This window comes from Lepisosteus platostomus, chromosome 3 (genome assembly GCF_059453375.1).
Source record: "Lepisosteus platostomus isolate fLepPlt1 chromosome 3, fLepPlt1.hap1, whole genome shotgun sequence".
Classification (NCBI taxonomy): Eukaryota; Metazoa; Chordata; class Actinopteri; order Semionotiformes; family Lepisosteidae; genus Lepisosteus; species Lepisosteus platostomus.
In genome coordinates this window covers 33137212-33159661 of record NC_142613.1, presented here as the reverse complement: position 1 = coordinate 33159661, position 22450 = coordinate 33137212, and the positions used below count along the sequence as shown (strand labels likewise).

Here is a 22450-nt window from a genome sequence, read left to right as displayed (position 1 = left end):
AAATAGGGTGATAAGGTTTGCTATATGCTCAGTATATACAAATATGTGCAGCACTGTTTGATGTTTTACATTGCTTTCATCCCAAAAAATTAAATTCTGCAATAGTTTTAGATTTTTTAAACTAACCAATCTCCCTATAAGCAAGCTATTCATAGAATGTATTCCATTAATTTCAGAATTAACCACTTCCGCTTCCTTATTAAACCCTAAGCCTAATTTAAGTCAACATGTTTCCCACTCATGACCACTTTATACCTGCTTACTCTCATCATATAACCACAAGCTATTGCACTACACTGCTAAGGTTTATTAAAGCTGGGACTCAGTACAGTGCAACAGAGATAAGTCACCAGAGCCTTGACACAATACAGCAGTCTCTCAAGGTGGTGGAAGTTGCCCTCAGGGATGTTAATATTTCCCCACATTAATATTTCATGCCAGTGCATCGAGAGACAGATGTCCGTGGGGGGCAGATGGAAAAAGCATTGTGAAAATTTCCGGTTCATCCCGAAGACCAATTGTGATTTTGCCACAGATTGGTAATCAATGCTTAAAGCCAATAAGATGGTGTGATACAAGAGGCAAGAAGAAAAGACAGAACAGCCCAAGCTGGAAAACCCATTTCCATCCTTATTGCATTATTTCTGCAGTTCTACAGCAATGAGAGAATTATATAGGAAACTCCAAGACACCAAGTAGTATATTTCACCGGGAGCAGATCAAGTCAGCATGTATGAATTTAAAATGTCCTCAACTTTATGCTACTGGGCCAAGACAGCACTTCTTATGCGTTTGGCATGTTCTGTTACTGCACAGTGATCGCAGAAAAATATTTCAAATTCAACACACTGGAAGTCACACATCTTCTAGAGGAGCACCACAGCTAATTTGACCACCCTTGCTCATTTGGTTGATGTTAATCTCAGTGGATACACATCACAGTTCTTTTGGAGTAACCAATGACACTAAACAAACACACCTCTGAAATTCAATTTTAATATTTTGGTGTTGCAGTATATTCTATACAAGACGATTCAAGGTTTGTTTTTTATGGAACATAAAACACAGGCAAAAATGATAAGTTTCTCTTTTCACATTTCACCCATACACATATCATTAATGGAATCATTCTTTTAATAATGCATTATTAATATTCTACTGAGCTCATGTAAGCGTGTGAGCAGAAATAAAATGGCTTCTTCAGCTATTATGTCCCTTCTGACACTGCTGCATTAATTTTCCAGTCAATGTGAGGCTCATCTATGCTACAGTCAAGCAGCATCTGCTAATCTGCTTATCTTTGAAATCCAAGGCCAAGCGAATACAGAGGACTTGCATTTCATGTATTTCAAATTCATGCACTGACTTCTACATGCGTTTAAATTTTTCCTTCTAAAACCAATACCACAAGCAATTTTCTGCAGCTGCATGAGAGAAGGGAAATCAGATTATATTATGTGATCTGGGTATTAAAAACTGTATTATTTTCAATATTTTTTTTCCCCTTATCACTGAATCAAAGCAACTTTGTTTAATTCTGAAGGGTCTCTTTCCAAAACAAAAGAGCCAGAGCAACTCATGAAGTTTTCCCACTGGGTCTGACAATTAATGTAGAAAAAGACTAGGTTTTTTTAGCAAGTCTAATGCACCCATGACTTCAGTTTCTTGAAAACATTTCCCATGATGGTCCCGTGGACTGAAGCTATCAGCTTCTAACTACACAAAGCAAAAGTATTCTTCTTTAGAGACAGGTGATATTGCATTCCAACACTGCGTACTGTACATTTGAGTTTGAACATTGGCCTTTGTCATTTTGTGCTTTTTGTCTGCCAATAAAATTATGAAGTAATGTACATAGGTTTGGATAATCTCAGATAATAGTTATTAAAAACATGTGTTTAAAAAAACCATGCTAAAACTTATCTCTGCAAAATAGACAGTTGTGCTCACTTGAAATATATACTCCCTTAACCCACTTCCGCTTTCATGAGGATCATAATCTGACTTCCACCTATTCCTCTATTTTGCAATGTCTTTAGAGATCAAACACTCTCACTAATCATGCAGGCTGGAGGAATAACAGCTTTCAAAGACACTGAAAGAAAAAAAAAAGTCATGACTCTGACAATATTCTGCAGACTTGTTCCTGAAAGCAAGAACAAATACACAAGACTCAAGACACTTAAACTAAGGAGACACCTTGTTAACCACTGTTTGACTGACAAATGCAATGAACAACATGTGAATAAGTAGTCAATGCAGTGACTATTAGCTAGAAAATTGCATCTTGAAAGGAAGCGGTTTCTGTATCATTTGGGAAAAACAGTTGTGCTTATACCGATTGAGAAAATACCTGATATTAGTTGAATTCAGTTAATACTTATGGACATTTGTAGCTCTAAGTCATAAAAATTCTCAGAAATGCAATTTTTTTTCCTACTTCCATATGAAATTGAAATAGGTAAGAGAATAGAGCACATCACCCTTCTTAAAGAACACTTCAGGAGTATCTGTAACTTTGTACTATGTAGATAATAGTATCAAATCTCCTATGCTACAAAACAAATATATGGCTTACACATGCAAAAGTACGTACAACACACACAATTTAAAAACACTGAACATGCAAAGAATATATAAATTAACAACACTGATAACACTGCAGTATTATTACAAGTACAGTACATGTACAGTAACCCAAATGACTCCTACCTGTTAAACCCCTGGATTACACTCCTTTCTGAACAACTGGGTCAAAGGAAAGAATGCTATATAACACAGGATATATCCTATAGTATATCCCAAATATCAATTAGTACTGTGCTTCCCATATCCTCCTCAGCTCCAGTGTCCATTTAGTTTTTTTGTGTGCATGTATTAAAAGCAACCAAAAAAAACAACATGAAAACCACAAGTGTAAATGGATGTTGTAACTACCCCCAAACATTAGGGATTATTTTAGAATACTATATAGTTCCTGATGTCTAAAGAGGTCAAAATATTTCATACTCATTTTAAGATAACATGTCATACAAAAGAGGAGGCAAACCAGTCCATGTAGCCCATGTTGGTAGTCAGTAGCTTATTGATACAAGGATCTTGTCCAGTCTTGGTTGGAAAGAAGCCACAGTATCGCCTTGAACTACACCGCTGGACAGCTTGCTCCATACTCCCACAGGCCTTGGGAATTTTATAATATTAATAATCACCCATTATAAAATAAAATGATGAAAATTCTTCATCGAGGTTTTCAAATGAAAAAGTCATGACACTACAAATTCACACGCCACACAGGACATGGCTCTTTTTTATTTTAAAATAGTTCCATGGAATTCATCCCAAACAGGTGGGGGCTGATCACGGAGATCAGCGCATATTTTTTTTTTCAACCACATTAACGCTAAGTACAAAGCACCACTGATTATTGCTATGCAAAACTGGCAGAAATAAAATAAGAATAAAAAAACCTGTCAGAAACATACACAAGTCACTACAAGCCCTACAGTGTTCTAAAAACACAGCGATAGACTGCTAATCCAATTTGAATGCTAATCCAATCACACTTGTCTCATAATTGCAATTCAGGTGATAAAAAACGACGGTGTGGCCAGTGAAATGAAGTTAAAAAGGGATTCTATTGAATTGTGTGGTGGGGGGTGGGGCTCTTGGTAAAAGAAGTATGAACAGTGTATCTTGGTTAATTCCACTACCACAGGTCTAAAAAAATTAGCATTTACAAAATACTTGATAAAAAATATTCTTCTTTCCAATAGTACAAGAGGTGCATAAAATTAACTAAAAGTTCATGTGAGATGCTTCACTCATTCTTTCTTGTCAGCTGCTGGGTCAGTTTTCTGTTCCTAAAGGAAAAGAAAAGAGGAAAAAGAACAGGCAGGTTACTGCATATCCCAAGCCAGAATGGAACTAAACTACTGTACCACAGCAACTTCCACACCATGTTAACTGAACAGCAGCTAAGAAAAGAAGAGCAATTCAGTTAGCAGAAAAAAGTGAAAAAAGGGCCTTTTCCAATTATAGCCTTTCAATGAGCAGTGTTAAGCTTTTCCCTTATTAAAACACATTACTAATTAGAAGCTTTTTTAGCAGTGCCCTTAAAGGAAATGCATCAATCGCCTTTGCAATTGATTGTATTTGAATTGCAATAAATATCATCGAAACATACAAGAGGAAAGGGTCACTTTTCCTGCCACATGTGTTGATGAGCAGAATTGTCCATTTTTGGTCACTTGGATCATTTTGAAATTCTCCCAGAAACGTTTTGGTGCTGAACCTACTGTAGCCACTCTGTTAGCCATCCTCTCACATGGAAATGACTTTTAATATAAGTAACCAGCGAAACCATCCCCATAAAAATTATGTGTTTTCACATTTGAGAATTGCTGCCAATGATGAATAAAGCAACATCACGTTGATCAGTTGCTGTATGTACAACTCTGGTCTTCTGGTTTACAGTAAGTTTCACAATTAGACCTGGCAGTTTTAGTACTAACAGCAACACAAGTTTTGAGAAGAGCTGATGTTGGAAATCACACGTGGCAGCTTAATATATGTTTTACATTATTATACTGATTTCTTTTCAGACCATACTATACATTGTATTTTGCAATCATTTGTTTTTATAGATTATTAGTAGAACAGGGTTTTAACAGCTTTGGATAAAGGTGCCAAATAAATACAATAATAGCTACGATAATCAACATAGTGTCCCTTAGTGTCAAGCTGTGGTAGGATTAATGGCTCCTATTTATCATTTTTGTTATTATATACTTCTGTATACAGCAAGTTGTTTTTCCAATACAAAGGTTTACTTTGGGCTGTCTAAGCTTAAGCACAAATATCTACCTATCCCTTGTTAGTGGATCCTTATTTCTCTCAACAGGTCATTCCATTTTCCTTAACCAATGGCTCTTACAAAAGCACCCCTTGTGACATTTCATTAGGAATGTATCAGCTACCCGAAAATGTCATTTTCATTAAATCTGTCATCATTAGCATCGTTCTAGGTGTTCATTTAATTTTTTTATCAATTCTTTTTTAAAAATCAAAATATTAATAAGCCATGCATTGGAGACTGCACACATTTTAACATGATGCAGTTGGATAAGAGCCCATTAGTCTTTACATTTTGAATCTTAACATTTTGTTTTGAAAATAAATCAAACAGATTAACCAAAATGAGTTATATGAGCAAGTTATTTTCCCCCCCCCCCACCTTTACAACCCACACATACAGAAAAAGGAATACAATGTCAAACTCCCAGACCTAATACAGACGCAACCACAGAGTGAGACCTTAAGCTCAACCACAGCACACAATTCAGGAAAACCAAAAACCCTCAGCCACTGTTTTAACCTGCTCCTCTTCACTACTCAGCACACTACCCAACTTTCCTGCCTGGAAAACAAACCACCGCACACAGAATACACTTGCGTACCCTTTACTTTGACTGTTCCAGTTTGCCCTTTTACGGACAGCAAGCTGGGAGAAGTACTTCTATTGGCAGACACACTAACAGACGAGCGAGAAATACGGATCTGTAGTAGTGGGAGGGAGTAAAAAAAAAAACAACAACATTAAAAACACATGCATCAAAACCGTAAAAAAAAAAAAAAAGAAAGTCCGGGCCGGAGAGGCAGACCATACCTCATCGATCTTGGTCTCCCCGTTCTCGGCAGGCGCGGTGCCCTCCTCCAGCTTTTCGTCTTTTTTCCCTTTCCCTCCTTTCTTGCCTTTCACAACGACCTTTTCTCCGGCCTGCTTCTGCGAAGACAGAGCACAGCAAGAAGCAAAGGCAGCTCGTGGCTCCCTTGCCAACTAGTCCTCAGGTACATTTTGCAGTCCACCAGGATTTAGTTGATGCGGACACACGACACCACCCAGGCAGAGCAGGAGCTGTACTTGGGACACACGGACTCCAAGTTTCTTAAATGGAGAAAATACCCCAACACACACCCTGCCTGCGAAACAGGCTTCAATTAAAAGTAAATATAGTACAGTAGGTCTCAAAAGTCTACACACCCTTAGTGAAATTTCAGTTTTTGTTGTCGTAAAGGCTGAAATCAAGATGGATCATGCTACACCTTTTTTTCAGCTTTAATAAGATCCTGTGACCAACAATGTTTTAGTGAAAAACAAATGGATCATTTTTAGGAAAAAAGGCTAAATTCAAATGTAACTTTAAAGATATATAAATGAATATTCATTTCATTTCAGCTCATTTGGTTTTTCACCAATAAATCATCCAGCCATTTCCAGAAAGAACCATGGTATCATTTTTGACAACATTGCTGAATAGCTTGTTCCACACTCCCACAACCCTTTGTGTAAAGAACTGTGTACTTTTCTTGTTTTTAAATGTGCTGCCCCGTAGTTTCAACTTGCACCCTCTGGTTTAAGTTTTACTGTTGATTTGGAAGAAGCTTATATGGTTGGCTTCATCAATGCCTTTGAAGATTCCGCATATTTGACTGTCTTTTCATTCAAGACTAAAAAGATTCAGTTGTTTTTAGTCTGTCAATATGGGACATTCCTTTGAGTCTGAGAAGTTACCTAGTCACTCTTCTCTTTACTGATTCCAGAGCAGCAATATTAAATTAGTATGGCAATACCCAAGATTAGACATTACTCTAAATAAATTCTTAGTGTATGGGAATTAAGTCAATCGGGGATTTTAAGAAGTTATTACTTGACTTAAATTATATTATATGCTTGTCATTATTTATGCCTAAATTGTCTTTTAATTACTTCTCCACATTATCTAGAAGATGAAAATCATGTGTTTTAACAAACACCTTAATCTTTTTCATAGGCAAGAAACGCAGTTTACCATTTTATATTCACTGTATACTTATTGTTTTGGCTGTGTGCATGTAACACTGCACCTGTCAACATTACATATACAGTAACCTACCAGGTGTTTGCCTAATCTTCAATTGCATTTAAATCTTTTCAAACCTCTATTACAGCTCCTACCGTGTTCGCTAATCCTCATAATTTGGCATAATCTGCAAATTTAAAATTGATGCCACAGTCTAGTTTGGGGGGGGGGGGGTCTCAAATTCAATTACTGTGGCGCCTGGATGTCTTTTGGTTTTTGTTCCAACCATGTACTTAGTTAGATAGTAAGAAACACTTCTAAGTCTAATTTAGAAAATAATAAGGTTAACTGAATATTTAGATTAGGACAAAATCCAGAAGACACCAGGCCCTTAAAGACAATGTCCTGACGAGCGCCCTGGTCTAGATTATCGCTTCAATTAAGAACAACTGTGGTCAAACTTCAGACCCATGTTAATTACAACTCTAAAAAAATAGCTTCAAGAGTAACATTCACCCCTTATCTGTACTCAAATCTGTTATTCAGTTGTTAATCCAAATACATGCATCTCCTTAAAATAGGGGTGCTCAACTTTGATCTTCACTAGGCTAGCATTTACAGCTTCTCAAGAACAAGGAAAAGCTTTATCTTGTCCAATTAGGCAAATAATGCGTCCAACTGAGTAATTAAAGTCCAAGGTGTAAAAAAAAAAAAACATGAAACCTTCTAGCCCTCTAGGAATGGAGTTGTGCAGTCCTGCCTTAGATGCCTATTGCCCAGAATGGGACTGTTAATGGGGAAAATTAGATTTTTATGAAAGAAATTTAACTTGATTGGGATTAACAGCAGAGGTTCAACAGATCAGACAAGCAAAATTTATTTTAAACTAGAAAACAGAGCCACAAATTCATTTTAAGTAGTCAACATGTGACTACTTAATCAATTCAACACACATAAGGGCACATCAACAATAACATACAGAGAAATGATTGATGATGAAATGAGAAATGAGATTAAGGTTCAATGAATGGTGCAACTGTTAAACATGTTAAATATAAGAGAGTATCCAAATGAATTCCCAGTTTAAAAACATTCTCTTGTAAGCATTCATTATTAGTAGATAACACCTTCCAGAAGACTACAGTACATATTGGTGAAGCAGGCTCAAAACCGGTAATTTCCTACAGTTAATGTCCTGGGTAAGGAAAGGACAAAGGGTTTTGCTCTTACACGCCTTGTGAAATGATGGCGTTTGCTGTGGCGCACAGGTGAAGGCATTATTGACATTCGACAGGTATACAGGTGCTGGCCCAGGCCAGCTCAGTCATCTTACCTTCACAACAGGCTTCCGCGGCTTGGGCTCAGGCTTGGGTGGAGTGGGTTTCTGTAACAAAACGGCACAGATTTGTGGGCACACGTTACAGTACCTTAACTGAAAGGGTAATGCCACCAGGTGGGATGCACACTCATCAAGGAGTTGCCTTAAAGACTACGTAGCAACTGTGTTGAAATTCAAACATGGTAAATTAACTTGGGGTTCAGGTTGTTTGTTCCTGTCATGATAAGCTGTTTCAAAACACTGCCATCAGTACAGTTCTAAGACTAGCCTTATGCTGTACTTCAAGAGCATAAATAAAATATTCTCTTTGCATCATATTTAAAGAAATGCTTATTGTTTATTCCTTTATTATTAAATTGTAAAAGCAAGCTCTCACAATATTAAATAGCTGGTTCAGGAAGGAAAATTATTATTTTCATTTGCAATATTTAATAGTTTAATCTGTTCTGAATTAAGCACTGTGAGCATGTTTCCTTAACCTAAGAGCAGCAAGAACAGACAGTTGATATTGATACATTACGCTACATTAGGAGTTGACCATGTAAATAATATCATCTAAAGAGAAATACACTTAAGAACAGCAGGACCTAAGATTGCCTTTATTACTAATTAAAGATAAATGTAAATGGCTAAAATGACAATTTTGTGGACCGTGATAAGTTAAATTTACGTTAAAAGTCTGTTTAAAATAGCTCCACAGAAAGAAATCTTTTGAAAATGTATTATTTCTAGGTGAGCTGCTTGCCTTTAGACAACCATCAACATACTTTCAGTAGCAATCAGTGTTGAATTTGAATTATAATTGCTGGATAAGTCATTGCTGACCAAATAAAAAATGAAGTCTTAAAACTAAAGCTTTAGTGCCATAATCAATATTCTAAGGTACAAGAAAAACATTGTAATTCAAGTTAACTCTTTTGTTAATTGAAAACAGTTATTATTAAAAACCATCAAGCAGCATGCCAAACTATTTCTGTGCAAAGTGTATTGCTAGGATCTTGGAAGAACTGGCAAATTACAGATAGTGGAAAAAACTCCCTTGTTTATTAAGGTTACAAGTAAAGCATCCATGTTATAAAGAACATCTTCAGAGACAATCCTGAAAAATCTTTTTTTAAATAAAAATACATTATTTAAATCTAATGGCATGTAGGGCCCTGCTACTGTATTTATTAAAGCTTCACCTCAGCAAACCTGTGTGAGTGAATTCAGAAGTGTTCAGAAGTTTCAGACGACTTCTTCAGAAAAGAGAAATGCACTTATCAAATTAAGTTTCAGGTATATTACTACAGCTGTATAGTTGCATACAGCAGACTCCCCAACGTATGTGCTCCCAAACTTAAGTGTCGGCTCCGGAAAAAAAACATTTTTTTCAATTCTCTGAAAAATTCGTCAAGCACTCCCATAAGAGCTTGTAAGTGAGTCTATGCAGTCATATCATTCACTTTTATTTACTGTTTTTATACTTCTATTTAATATCTTATATACTCATCATTAATATACTGTAAGCAGTTAGTCGGGGGGTTATAAGGGTTATTTTGGTGAAAATCGACTATACGTGAATTTGGCTTCGCGTGCAACTCAATCCCTAACTCTCACATAAATTGTGAGTCACCAGTATATATATATATTCAGAGAATAATGAATTCTGATTGTTTCCTAATATAGAAGACAACTTACTTTGTTTTTTGCAACTACAAAAGCATAACTTAACTTTTCAAAGCCTCCTTCCCTGCTTTAAAAAAAAAAAATCTATTTCCTCAGCTGAGGCCCTTCCACGCGTGTTACTTGATACTGTCCAACTGCGTTACTTATTGGGGTAAGAAAGATTAGAGCTTGGTTTGGGTTATTCAGAAATGACAAAGTTCAAAGTTTGGTTTTTGCAGCTCTTGAACCTAGGTTCTGCAGAAATCCTTAAATTCCCAGGGTATTAAAAATGATTCTGCCATTTATATTGCACTCAATTAACACTGACATAACGGCAGCAAACCATGAACATCCGAATGACATAATAAATTCAATCTAACATCCACTGAGGATATTAAAAAGAAAAGAACTCATGTACTTACAGCTGACAACCTCAAAGATCTTCTTGTTGGCTGAAAGAGAGAACAAGTATTAGAGGCGGTGTATTAGAAGTTAAACAAGGTTTGTTATAATGCTGTCCAAGCACTGATAGATAAGCATTCAATAGTGTTAAACTTATTTAATCACTGCCCATATTTTTTTTTTTGCTTTGGAAATATTCCTAAGGGATCCCTTACAAAGTTTTATTGCATAATTGAACTGGCCCACAGCTAAAAGCTTACTGTGTACTACTGCAAAAACAATATGCAAAGCACCGTACATTTTACATAGCTTAAAAGCTCTATATGGTGACGCAGTAGTGACTGTAAAATTATCTTCAAAAGTTCCGCCATTATATGTCCCCCCCATCTCCTGTAGCTATTAATCATTACTTAAGCAATTTACAGTCTGTTGTTCATGAACTGAGGGAGTCAAAAGAGATATTTGCTTACTACTGTACACCAAACCATCAGCACAGGTTATATAATCTTTAGATTACAAAGTGATAGTACTGTGTTTACAACAACAAAAAACAGTAAAAGGTTCACACTTCTTAAGGTTTACAGTTTTCAAGATACACACTCTCAATTTGCATTTTTTTATTTGTTTTTTTGTTTATTGGATTAACCGCAAAAATAAATACAATTTCTTCATTTAGGACAAATTAGTTCTCCTTTAACACACCAGACTTTAACATAACCAACAACAGGCAATTCGACAGAGTGCTTGAGACAACATACACTGTGCCTACCCAGTTTCCGACTGGGATAAGTGCTTTGGTGACAAAGGCAACTGGACAGTCTTTGTCTCTGTGTACTTCCAGTCATTATCATCTCACACTAAAGAAATGTAGGAAATGTTTTTTATTGTTCTTGTCTGTACCTTGTGTTTAGACTTCCATCCATTTTATCCAATTCAGAGTTGCAGTGGTGCCGGAGCCTATCCCAGCAAGCAACAGGTGCACCCTGGACACAATGCTAGTCCATCACAGGACAGACACACAATCACACCAGGGCCAGAGTTCCCGGAAGCCAATTAACCTACCAGCATGTCTCTGGACTGTGGGAGGAAACTGGAGCACCCAGAAGAAAACAAACACGGGGAGAACAAACAGATACCACCCCAGGAATTGAACCAATGGCCCCAGCTCTGCAAGGCAGCAATGCTAACCCCTCACTGTGCCACCATACTGCCAGTGTCAATACATCTCAAATAAAAAGTAATGAAACTCTAAAACATAGTAAGCTTCTGTGGGGAAAAAATCCTTAAAAACCAAATACAATGCAAATAATTTAAAAATAAAACCCTTATTTTAGCCAAAATTATGTTATTTTTTCACTGGACACTGGAGACTCCAAAAATAACTTCATTAGCAGCACTAGAAAGTGAAGGAACAGGTTTTCCTTAACACATGCGTGCTGTTAATGAAGTCTTCATTAATAGTAAGAAATGCTTATTTTTCTTGTAAAGGTGTATGGAGAGAAATTCTTTGTGATAATTATTTTTAAAATGTACATTTTAATACGAGCACACCCAATAATTTTGAGATGCTGGCTTGTGTGCTCAACATTCTATAAATAAAAGATTATAAATGGTCAGCAATTAATAATTTGCTGTAAACAAAGGTACACAATGATCTGCTAAAGCCATAAATACGAATGACTTTATAATAAATGACAAAATATAATAAAAGATAAAAGTCTGGCAATAAAAAGACAGAAGATGGTTGCAGAGTTAAGACTCGTGTATTTTCCATACCATTTAGCAGCCACCACTAACAACTATCTCCCTTCATGTTTTACATGAAACTGATCAATACTAACAACATTTATTTTAAAAAAAGGATCTTTTGTAATACTACATAAATAGCTGACATGAATAAATGCGTTATTTTTATTTAGGAGTAGACCCAGAACACTCCTGTGGCTAAGGATCTGCGCCTGTGGCTGGACGGTTGCCAGTTCGTATCTTGTGGCCGGCAGAGGAATCCTACGCCATCCATTTTCTCTAACAAAATATACTTCTCTTCAATACAATAGCAGTACACCAACTACAAAAAAGATGATTATTTTCCTGGTAACAGATCGATCAGAGAGGGTATCTATTAGTTATTAATAATAGTAATCCTATTACTATATTAATGCTGGCTGATGGCCTCCCTAAGAATCAGAAAGTCCTTGAGAAATACTGACAAGCATTGGTCAGCCAGAAGATGATCAAAGTCATTAGGCAAGTATGCAACCCCTGCTTAAGAAATGTAAAGGAAGCCAATCATTACTGCACGGGTGAACAGAACACAAGAGAATTTAGTGTTCCTTTAAAACAACAAAGATTGTGCAGGTAAACAAACAGATCTGGAGATGTGGATATGAAAAAAAAACAGTATTGTAAAGATAATGCAAAAAAATGGTTTGAATGGACAAAATGACACTCAAATGAAACAGAATGTTGAAAGAAGAGCAAAAAAAACTTGAGAAATGGTGAATGTTTCACAGAAAAAATTTATCCCAGATTTGGAGGGACTGCTCTTGGAAGACTTTTGGAAAAAATGAAATAAAATCTGACAAACAGTGTTACCACAGAAATCTGTCATAACATTTTTTTTTACCTGGTCTACAACTTCCTTATTAGCATGGGATTTGTTTTACAATAACAAAAAAAAAGAAAAAAAAATAGATCCTAAATACTCATCACAATTAGGCAGGTAATAAGTAAACAGCATGATATCCTGTGTCATATGGTCTGTCCACAGTCATCGTATCTACCAACCAGTGATCTAGTGTAAGACAAGCATGACAAAAAAAGATCAAGAAAACTAATGGAAAAAGTTCACCACAACTTCTCTAAAATTCAAATTAAATTCTTAACTGCTGAATATTTAGACAAGCGTTTTGAGAAAATGCCTTAACCCATAAGGCAGTAATCAAAAAACAAAACAAAAAAATGTTTGTTTAAATTAAATCCGCTTTCAATGTTTTCTGATTGGTGTGCTTTTTTGTATTTAGGTTTTAAGAAACAAACTGCAAATAAAATAATGAATGAACATGATTACTTGCTTTTAATATTGTATTCATAAAATTCTAAATTTTGTCCTGTTGTGCATACTGAAAAACCATCAAGGAAACAGAGGAACAAGTGGGTACATAACGAAAATTACCACTTCACAAACTGTTAGGAGTTGTGTACAAAATTAAATGTTACCTATTAATTATATTGCTACTATAGTGTATATATACATACACTGTACATAAAAGTATTATTGGTTGTCATCAAAGTTCTACACTACATAAAATCCTATACAAGTACTCACAATGATAACACCATACTGTTTAAACTCTACAGTAAACACTATGGCTCCTGGGAACGGAATAACACATAGGAGCATAGCAGTTAAAAGTTACTCCTGTCAACTGACAGCGACCCAGCTTCACATTTCACCCAGTAGTCTGTGCAGGACTCCGAGAGTGGACCAGAACACCGACACTGCTCACAACAGAAGAGACCGAGAGACAAAATGGAACTTATCCAAAACTCATGTCCAGTTCCTCATCATAAACTCTCTGGGACAGGTAATGATCCGGCAGAGAACAGCCTTGTTGCAAGCAGAAGTGTTAATGTTGCTTCAGGACTTTTTCCAAGGGCTACACATTATGATAAAACACCGTCAACGGACTTAGCAGTTGCTCAGAAACCACTGCAGAGGAAAAGAATCCATCAGTCTTTAAGCATTAAGCCTTTTTGGGACTAACTGTAGGCAAAAAAAATGTAAAAGCTTGGATGGAAGTTGAATGACAATCTTCTCAGGCAGAAACACAGGCAGGGAGTTCTGATGCTTTCCTTCTGTCTTCAACATGTCTGATTTCCCTCCTTTTGCCTTTTTTTCCCCCCGCCGGTCTTGCACGCCACCTTTTTAGTATTTTATTTTGCTGCCCGTCTGGTTCCTGGTTCCCAGACTTTCATGAACAAACTGCTGAGGGCAGAAACCGACCGTTTCACGGCGTCCAAACGCGGGGCACCAAAAAAAAAAAAAAAAAAAGACACCAAGCACTGGGATCAAGAGGTGGCAGCAGCGAGAGAGATAGAGAGGAGGAACTCCCAGGGCGTGCTGATCTACAGTGGCTGGGAAAAGAGCCTGTCAGGTTTTAGAACAGATACAGCTATTGTAACGTGCCTTGGGAAACAATTGCTTAAGAGAAAAGATAAAACACCACAAAAAAAGGGCACAAATTTTCCAGTCCAGCACATTTATAAAGCTTCAGTGCATTTCACTTCAATGGTAACATGCTTCCATCTACTACATTATTTTCAGCCTTCGTCAGTACAGACTAGTTGGTTTTTATTCACCTGTTAACGGGGAGTGACCTCTAGGCCACTGTGCACTCTAGTAGAAAAGCTTTACTTGATTGTGCAGGTCTCCTTGGAAAAGTGTTCGTGGCAAATTCTAATTACATCTTTATGTCGTGCTCATATTTAAATAATTTCAGTTATATTTATATACACACACGAGAAACTGATGCATTCGTTACATCAGGTGATTGTCCTTTGCACATCTCCACAGACACTATTCCTAATGGGCATAAAGATGGTAACTTCTGACAAGGTGTCAAAACATTTGCAGGTAGCAAGTCATCCAAAGGCAAGTGTGGACATGATCAAGCATTTTGTGCTCTGCCAAGATAAAGTTTTAAAATTCATTTAGCTGACTTTAATCCAGGGCGTGTTTGATGAAAAATCAATTGCTGAATTGCAAAAGTATGAAAATGCACACACTTTAGTCTGTAAGAGCATTAATTATCAATCAAGTAGCATTTTAAAGCACCCGTGTCAGAAGAGGTGGACATTTTTTTTAGAAAGCCTCCACTTCACAGAAATAATCTCTCCGTGACAGATCCAAAAACAGTGCTTCATTCTTCAGGAGATGGACACCCCCATGCATTTAGAAATATCTATAACTCACCACGCAGCAGGACATATAAGATGCATTGCATCTTACACTCCACTTGTGCCCTTAGTCAGATTTCAGAATGCACCTCAACACTCACCTCCTGCTTGGTGACTTTCGTCGAATCCTTGCCTTCAGCACCCTCTGGAGACTGGAAAGAATAGCAGAGGCATTTTAATGTGGTGGCACTTTGCACAGCAAAATCATTATTCTAAGAAGCAAACCTAAGTGTACTGCACAGTCTATGCCATGCATAAAGATCCTTCAATAAGCTCTGAAGTTACTAGCAGGAACACAATCCTGTTACCAATACCGAGATTTGATTACCAAGCTGTAAAATGTCAGAAATTGCATTTAGGTCAGCACTTTTGAGGTCAGCTCTGAAGTACCCCTACGTCTGCTGGGTTTTAGTTCCAACTGGTGCTTAATCACCAGTTCTAACTGGTGCCTATAACTGATCTGCTTGCTGGTTTAGACTTTTTTCTGTCCCCAGTCCTTGGTTTGAAAAATCCTTCAGCTAATACACATTATTTCCAGCAGCTTCAGCATATACGATATTCATTCAGTCTCTCCTCAATGTGCTTATTAAGAATTTGCTCCCATATTTCGGCTCAATTGATGACGAATGGACAAAAGTTGGAGTGGCACTGTATAGACACTCCTACAGTGAGTCTGTGTTTTTCCTCTTGCTTCAGTTCCTTTGGTTAGCTTTCAGACAGCACACCTGAATGTAGCCAGTCCTGAAATTCACCGATTACCACAGGGTACATAATTACAAAGCTCATTCTGCTTTTTAAGTGCAGAAAGCAAATGTATATCATTTTTTGGAGGCTTTTATTAACTATTGCCCGGGACAATGAACTTTCTTTATATCCCCCAAACCAATCAATGTTTCTGCTATATATCAGGTAAGCGGCAATAGGCTTCTTGCTGGAACAAAAGACACTATTTCAAAAATACCAACCAAAATGTATGCTGATGGAAAAAAGGAGTTTATTTGCATAAATTAAAACAGTGCCTGCTACATTACATGATTTATCTTTTATTTAAATCCCTTATCAAACAATGAACAAATTATGCTGAATGATGTTACCAATAATAAAACATTGTCTACAGTTTTAAGAACCGCATCTCTCAAATCGCAGGATTTTCCGTTGAAAACATTACAAAAGGAATGTTTCCATTCTATTCATACTGTCAGTTCTACCACAAAGCAGAAAAGAAAATCCAAAAGACTTGTGTTTCTCTTGCATTTTGTCTCAACTGTCAACTTGATTGTATGATTTTAGAATTTATTAGGAGTATCATGGAAATAAATCAGTTCAATTTTAATTAGGGTGCCATTAAAGCTAACCTTACAATAGTGACACTATTGCCCTTTAAAACTGATTTTTTGCCTAGCTGCAAAGATTGAAAAAAAAGGACAAGAAGAATAAAGACAGGTAGGCTAGACACCGTAAAAAATCTTGTTACTGTAAAAACATCTCAGGGCCCTGTTGAAGGTTTCTTAAGAGTTGGACTGAACTGAGTAATAGATCTGAACTTACAGTACATAAAAAATAAATCACAAATCACGGTTCATAAACCAAGGGATTTTTAAAAATAGAGCAGTTTTAGAAGTAAAAAATCAGGTAAGGATACAAAAAATGGGTTTTCAACAGAAAACTTCACCTACTGCTACATTATTACAGTGACACCAAAAAGTGTTTTCTACATTCTGATTTATAGACAACTTCCTCAGTATCAAACAGAGCTACATTCTGCACACCTCTTGATAACAAAATAAAACTGCATCTTTGTTAAGTGTTGCAGCTTTGTTAAGTTCTGTGGCAAATTGGAAATTGGAACATTTTCCACCTCTTACTGTAATAAGAAAGAAATGAAAGATTAATATTATTGCTTGGATAAACATCTTATATCCATGTTGGAATAATTTACAACCTAAACTAAATATGCTTTTGCATATTATATATGCAAAAGTTTATAGCATTAATTAAAGTATTCAATTATAGCTTTTACCATAGATGTAATTAATGTATAAGTGTAAAGGCAGAAAAAAATACCAAGCTGGTGTGGTTACTGAAATGTGCAATAATGGTTTCTCACACTGTTAACTTCACTTTGAGCATTGAAAATGCAGCACTGTGTATAGAACAGATATACTGTACCACCAGTCCAATGGCACCTGGGGAACTAAACACAGGCGGACTTACTCACTAGGTTTTACAAACCGTTAGTTCTGCTCAGCAGCAAATACAATAAGTGACACATAATGTTTTACATCACCTATTAGGGAATTTGTATCCACTTACTTGTGAATAACCCACTTCTAAATTATTAAGAGGCAATAAATAAGGCTTAGTGGGGTAGTTATTATTCTTACTTCCACATACAATGCATTACCTAAATCAATACTGAAACTCTGGCTGTTTTGCCCATCTTCTGCAACACAAAACAATTGTGATCTAGAAAGCGACTTTAATAACATTCTGAAAATACAATTAAGAACAATCCATTGAAAGCATATATTTTGCATCAACTCCAGTTCTGATGAGCAAAAGATAAAGAATGCATTACCAAAAACAAAACAAAAAAGTAATACAGTGACCTACTCCTTATTATGGATGTGGAAATATTGAGCTTATGGAGTGGCTCTCTGCTATCCTTATTGTTAACTAAATTTCCAAATACTCCTCACCGCACACTGTTAGGAACATCTGGTGATGCATCTGCTGTGTGTTACTCAGTGAAGGTTACTGGCTGGGTGTGTATTATTTGTAAAAAAAACTTTAAACAAAAGTGTAGAAGAAGGGCGGAAAGCTCTTGATTTCCAGGATAAACAATTGCTGTGATTATTTAAAGGTGGCAAATAAAGGGAGAGGACTAATAAAGGATGAGAAAAAAGTTGTGGGGCAGGATATATAATGGTAACGAGGAAGAAAACTGTTTTAATGGAAAGTAAAGTAATTGTTCTCCCATTGCACTATGACACTGCCTTTAAGAAAGATCACGAGCTTTTAAAACTTACCTTTTGTAATACAAAAGAGGTTTATAGCCCCTGACACATACCTGGGTTGGCATGTATGTACTATATATACTGTATAAATACAGACAGATCACTTAGGAAAAGAGTTTTAACTTTAAGATTTCTAATGAAGGCTGACGACATGCTACTTCCAATTCCTGAAAATGAATCCCACGGAAAGCCAACAAACACACGTCAACATTAGATAAGGTGAAGATGCCCTACAAAGAGGCACAAAAGTTCTTAAGCCCTTGTTTGCGGTTTTTTTAGAGTATGCGGAGAAAAACTAGCAAACAAGGGCTTAAGAATTTTTCCACAATCACGCCTGTTACTAACACACATAAGATAAAAAAGACTACCCTCACGATATCCAAAACAATGGAAATATGAGTTGCTGAGCCTTTTCCACAGCAGTTAGCATCAAACACCTGCACCGATTCGTGATCACCTTTCAAATCAAGCACAGGAAGGAAGCCAAGGGCTTCAAATGCTGCGTCCTGGCAGAATGGGCACTGTGTTTGGGTGATCAACAACAGAGACGCAACTGAGGCAAAGTTAAACCACGAAAACCTGAAAAACCTTGATACGGCGGCGCGACAATAAAAAATACAGGATGGTCAATAAAATTAACAGCCCAAGTCTGAGCTAACACAGAGCATCTTCCCTTCTTTGTAACATTCACAGGGCTGCAAAACTTGTAAAATGCCCATAAAATGCACAGACCTCTGGATATCAATATCATAATTCCACCTCATTAAGTTTTTAAAAATACAATTCCCAATCTTTAAACACTGCAGGCAGCACACAGAGCAGAAACATGCGCATCAAGAATTCTGTCTTTTCAAACTATCATGGCCTACCTAATTTGTTGCCACCGACTTGCTTTCAGTTTACGCTGAGATGACCATCCTTTCCTTCCTCGTCACTTCTAGAAGAAAACTCATGTGCGCGAAGTTAAGCACACGATTTGCTGCAGAGCTTATACTGCTGCCACAGTACGTATCTGGGAAAATGGATCTTACAGGTAAACTAAATGAGACTAGGGCCTGAATGAAAACTTTGAGCCATTCTCCAAATAAAAATGTTAAAAAAAGTAATTAATAACAAGGTTTTCAAGTTTATCAAGTGCTGGGTGGGTAGTCTGAGAGTTGCAGATTTGATTCTATCTGGGTTTACAAAATATATATTCATATTTCATTTTGCCACTGTTAGCATTTTTATTTCCAAATTGTAATGTTCTTAAGATACAGATGCCTCCAAGTGCTATTAACCATGGTACTGTATGTATTTCTTAAAAATTGTGAATGGACTTGTATATATATTCCACCTTCAGAAGTACAACACTTTTAAACTCGGAAATAATAATTTCACTACAGTCTTCGCAACAGGGGGAATGCACAGCATTACTCATTGTTAACTAGAAGTCATAGTAACACAGTGAGAGGAGGTATAAACGTTTGTTTCTTTCTCTTTCCTCTCTATCTTGTAAATCTAGCACTGTCCCTCACACAACAAAAGAGAATCTCATCCCAGACTTTCAACCTGTCATTTCTGACTACACACTGCGCTGAAAAATGAACATGTGCAAACATTTGGAGGGCCGTAAATTACTTGTATTATTGTGTTCATTTATTTATTGTAATAAACACAGGCACGTTGTATTTCATCATTACTTACATAATTATTTTCTGTAAACTGGTAAGCTTTGAAAATCAAAACCTTAGTGCAAACCTCTCACGCAATAATCTTCTCTAACAGGAGACTTCACGTGTAGCTTTCTTGGCTACATCTAAAAGGATCTGGGTGTCTGTTACAGATCCTTGTACTGTAGGTCATCATCAAGCAATACAAAACAGCAAACAGAGTGCTTGGGTACATAGAAAAACGTGTGGATTTTAACTCAAGGGAAGATGCAGAAATTTAACATTGTATAACTACAAAATTCAGAATACCTATGTTCAGTTTTAGTCACCACAGTAGAAAAAAACGTTTTAGCCCTAGAAAGTTTAACATGAGCAACAAGAACAATATTGAAAAATTAAAGGAGAAAATAACTTTGTATTACAAGTTATTGCCACTTGTTTCTGCATTTTACTCATTACATTTAAATATATTGCCTATTTTAACATATTTAAATAAAAATGCAGATAATAAAACTACACTGCATGGGTTAACTTCTCATATAAATACATCACAGGCTGTATGTTCTAATATATATTGGCTGTTGACAGATTATTCAATTTCATCTGGTCAAATGCCTGAATTTTATTATAATCTAAAAGGAAATCAACACAAATCACCTTAGTTCTTCGAGATGCTAGATGCGTGGAACGTACATTTATCTACATGTACATAAATGTAAAGCCCCACAAAATCCGAAAAGGTATCGTTAACTAAAGAGTACACAAGGTAACGTAGAGCGTTCCTCAGCAGAGCGGTGTATAAAAGGACTCGCCGAAAACAAGGTAGTAACGTTTTATTTAAAAATGTGTCTCACTAATACTAACACGCCTGAGCCAAAAAGCAAGCATCCGTGCTACGCTTCTGTTTATATGGCGGAATAGTGCTACAGTATACATTTCCTAGTGTAATCCGTGTGCAATCTGGCTACAATGTCATGCAAATGGTTGTGTTTGTCAGTTGAGCTGTAGTAGGGGGAGCTAAATATTTTGTTTTCCATGCCGTTCCTTTATTTATCACCGCTGCCTTCTCGTCATTTCCTTCTGCACAGCAATGTGGAAAGTGAAATATATCGGCTACAACAGGATTGTGCTTAACTAATTAAAAAGAAAAAGCATTTTCTAGTGATTAAACCTTATCTTTTTTTTGTAATCTAGCCGGCAGGCGCGTCATCTGAATTTACAGTCAACCCCACAAAGGGTCAAGCGCTTGGTTAACCCAGAAAGTGAGCTGGGAAGATAATCGTGTCTGTCGCTGTAGTGCCGAGCAGTATGATTGACTTGTTACCCAACCCCCTCCTCCTCTGCGCTCCAGCCCCGGGCTTTCCACACTGATTGACACGCTAGTTGGTCACATACGGGTCTGAAACATGAGCGAAGGAGGAGGAAGAGGGTGTCGTTTTAAATATGGCTTTTTTTTTTTTAAAGAGTGAGGTCCTCCATCGATCGACGAAAAGGCGCAATTGGAGCGATCAAATTAAAAACGAGCGGATCCGCGTCGGCGTCGGTTTCACGCTGACGTAATGTGCCTTTATGTAGTCAATGACCAGCAGCCAGCGTGTAGCGATCGCCAGGGCTGCCAAATGACATTCACCCCGCGCAAAGCGTGCTCGTCGGGGCAGAGAAAATCTCAATATCAAAAAAGGCAGCGGTAATAAAACATGCCTTTTACCACCAGGTCATGGACGGAAAGAAGTGCCCACGACAAACAGCATGCTAAATCCACGACACGTCAAGCTGCTAAACCCCCCGATGAATTTAACCAATCTTTCGATGAGCTTCAAGCAAGCATATGCGCATTTTTTAAAAAGTTATTATCCATTCACCTGTTAGACATTACGAATATTACTGCAAAATAGTACCGCTATTTTTTCCCCTCAACCTAACCCGAAGTGGCATTGAAAGTAAACCAAAATGGCCAGCGCTTACCTTTCTTTTCGGCATGTTTTCAGTGTTTTTTTTTTAATACAGTACAAGATGAAAGAGGATCTGCAAGACGCGACTTTGGAACCAACACGGAATACGGAATCAATATCTAAACACCTCCAATAATAACATGCTAATAATATGCAGACCTTAAACTCTGCCTCCCTCCAGCCTATTGGCTAGGTCCGCAAAGCACTGCTCCATGCTGTGTAGACCGATTGGTTCCGATTGCACTATGTAAATCCAGAGGCCTCTAGAATTGGTTAAAGAGTCATTAACTGGCATGGACGTTTTGCTGTGATTGGCTAGCTCTTTCGTACGCAAATTAAAGGGCATTCTGTGTGCTCCACAGTTCTGGTAAGCCATAAGCATGAAGACAAAATATCCAATCCGCTGACGACAGCATTGACACAAGACTGCGATTAGGTCTTTGGTAATTCCAAAGAGAAACTTTCACTGGGAAATGTAGGCCTAGTTCACAGATTCGTGAATGCGGGACAAAAATGCCTGATATAATTTTGCATCGTGTTAAAGAAGTAGATTTTGCACAATAAACAATCAATAATCTCTTTCATTTCATCGTTTGATTTTTTGACTTAGTACTAACCGGAGTCTGACATTAGCAAGCAAATT

General features: G+C 37.0%; 1 protein-coding gene across 2 annotated transcripts; it reads right to left on the bottom strand.

The window, feature by feature from the left end:
• Positions 1–976: 976 nt before the first annotated feature.
• Positions 977–21979, bottom strand: hmgn3 (high mobility group nucleosomal binding domain 3). Of its 2 annotated transcripts, XM_088625333.1 has the most exons (7): positions 21821–21979; positions 15288–15338; positions 10248–10277; positions 8173–8223; positions 5666–5782; positions 5457–5556; positions 977–3860 (listed from the first exon to the last, which is right to left on the bottom strand). In XM_088625333.1, the coding sequence occupies exons 1-7, from the start codon at positions 21833–21835 to the stop codon at positions 3847–3849; spliced, it is 378 nt and encodes a 125-aa protein (XP_088481459.1). In that variant the 5' UTR covers positions 21836–21979; the 3' UTR covers positions 977–3846. The 2 variants fall into 2 exon arrangements, with proteins under 2 accessions (XP_088481459.1, XP_088481460.1); XM_088625334.1 differs by lacking the exon at positions 5457–5556 and having other exon boundaries at positions 21821–21978.
• Between the last annotated feature and the right edge of the window lie 471 nt (positions 21980–22450).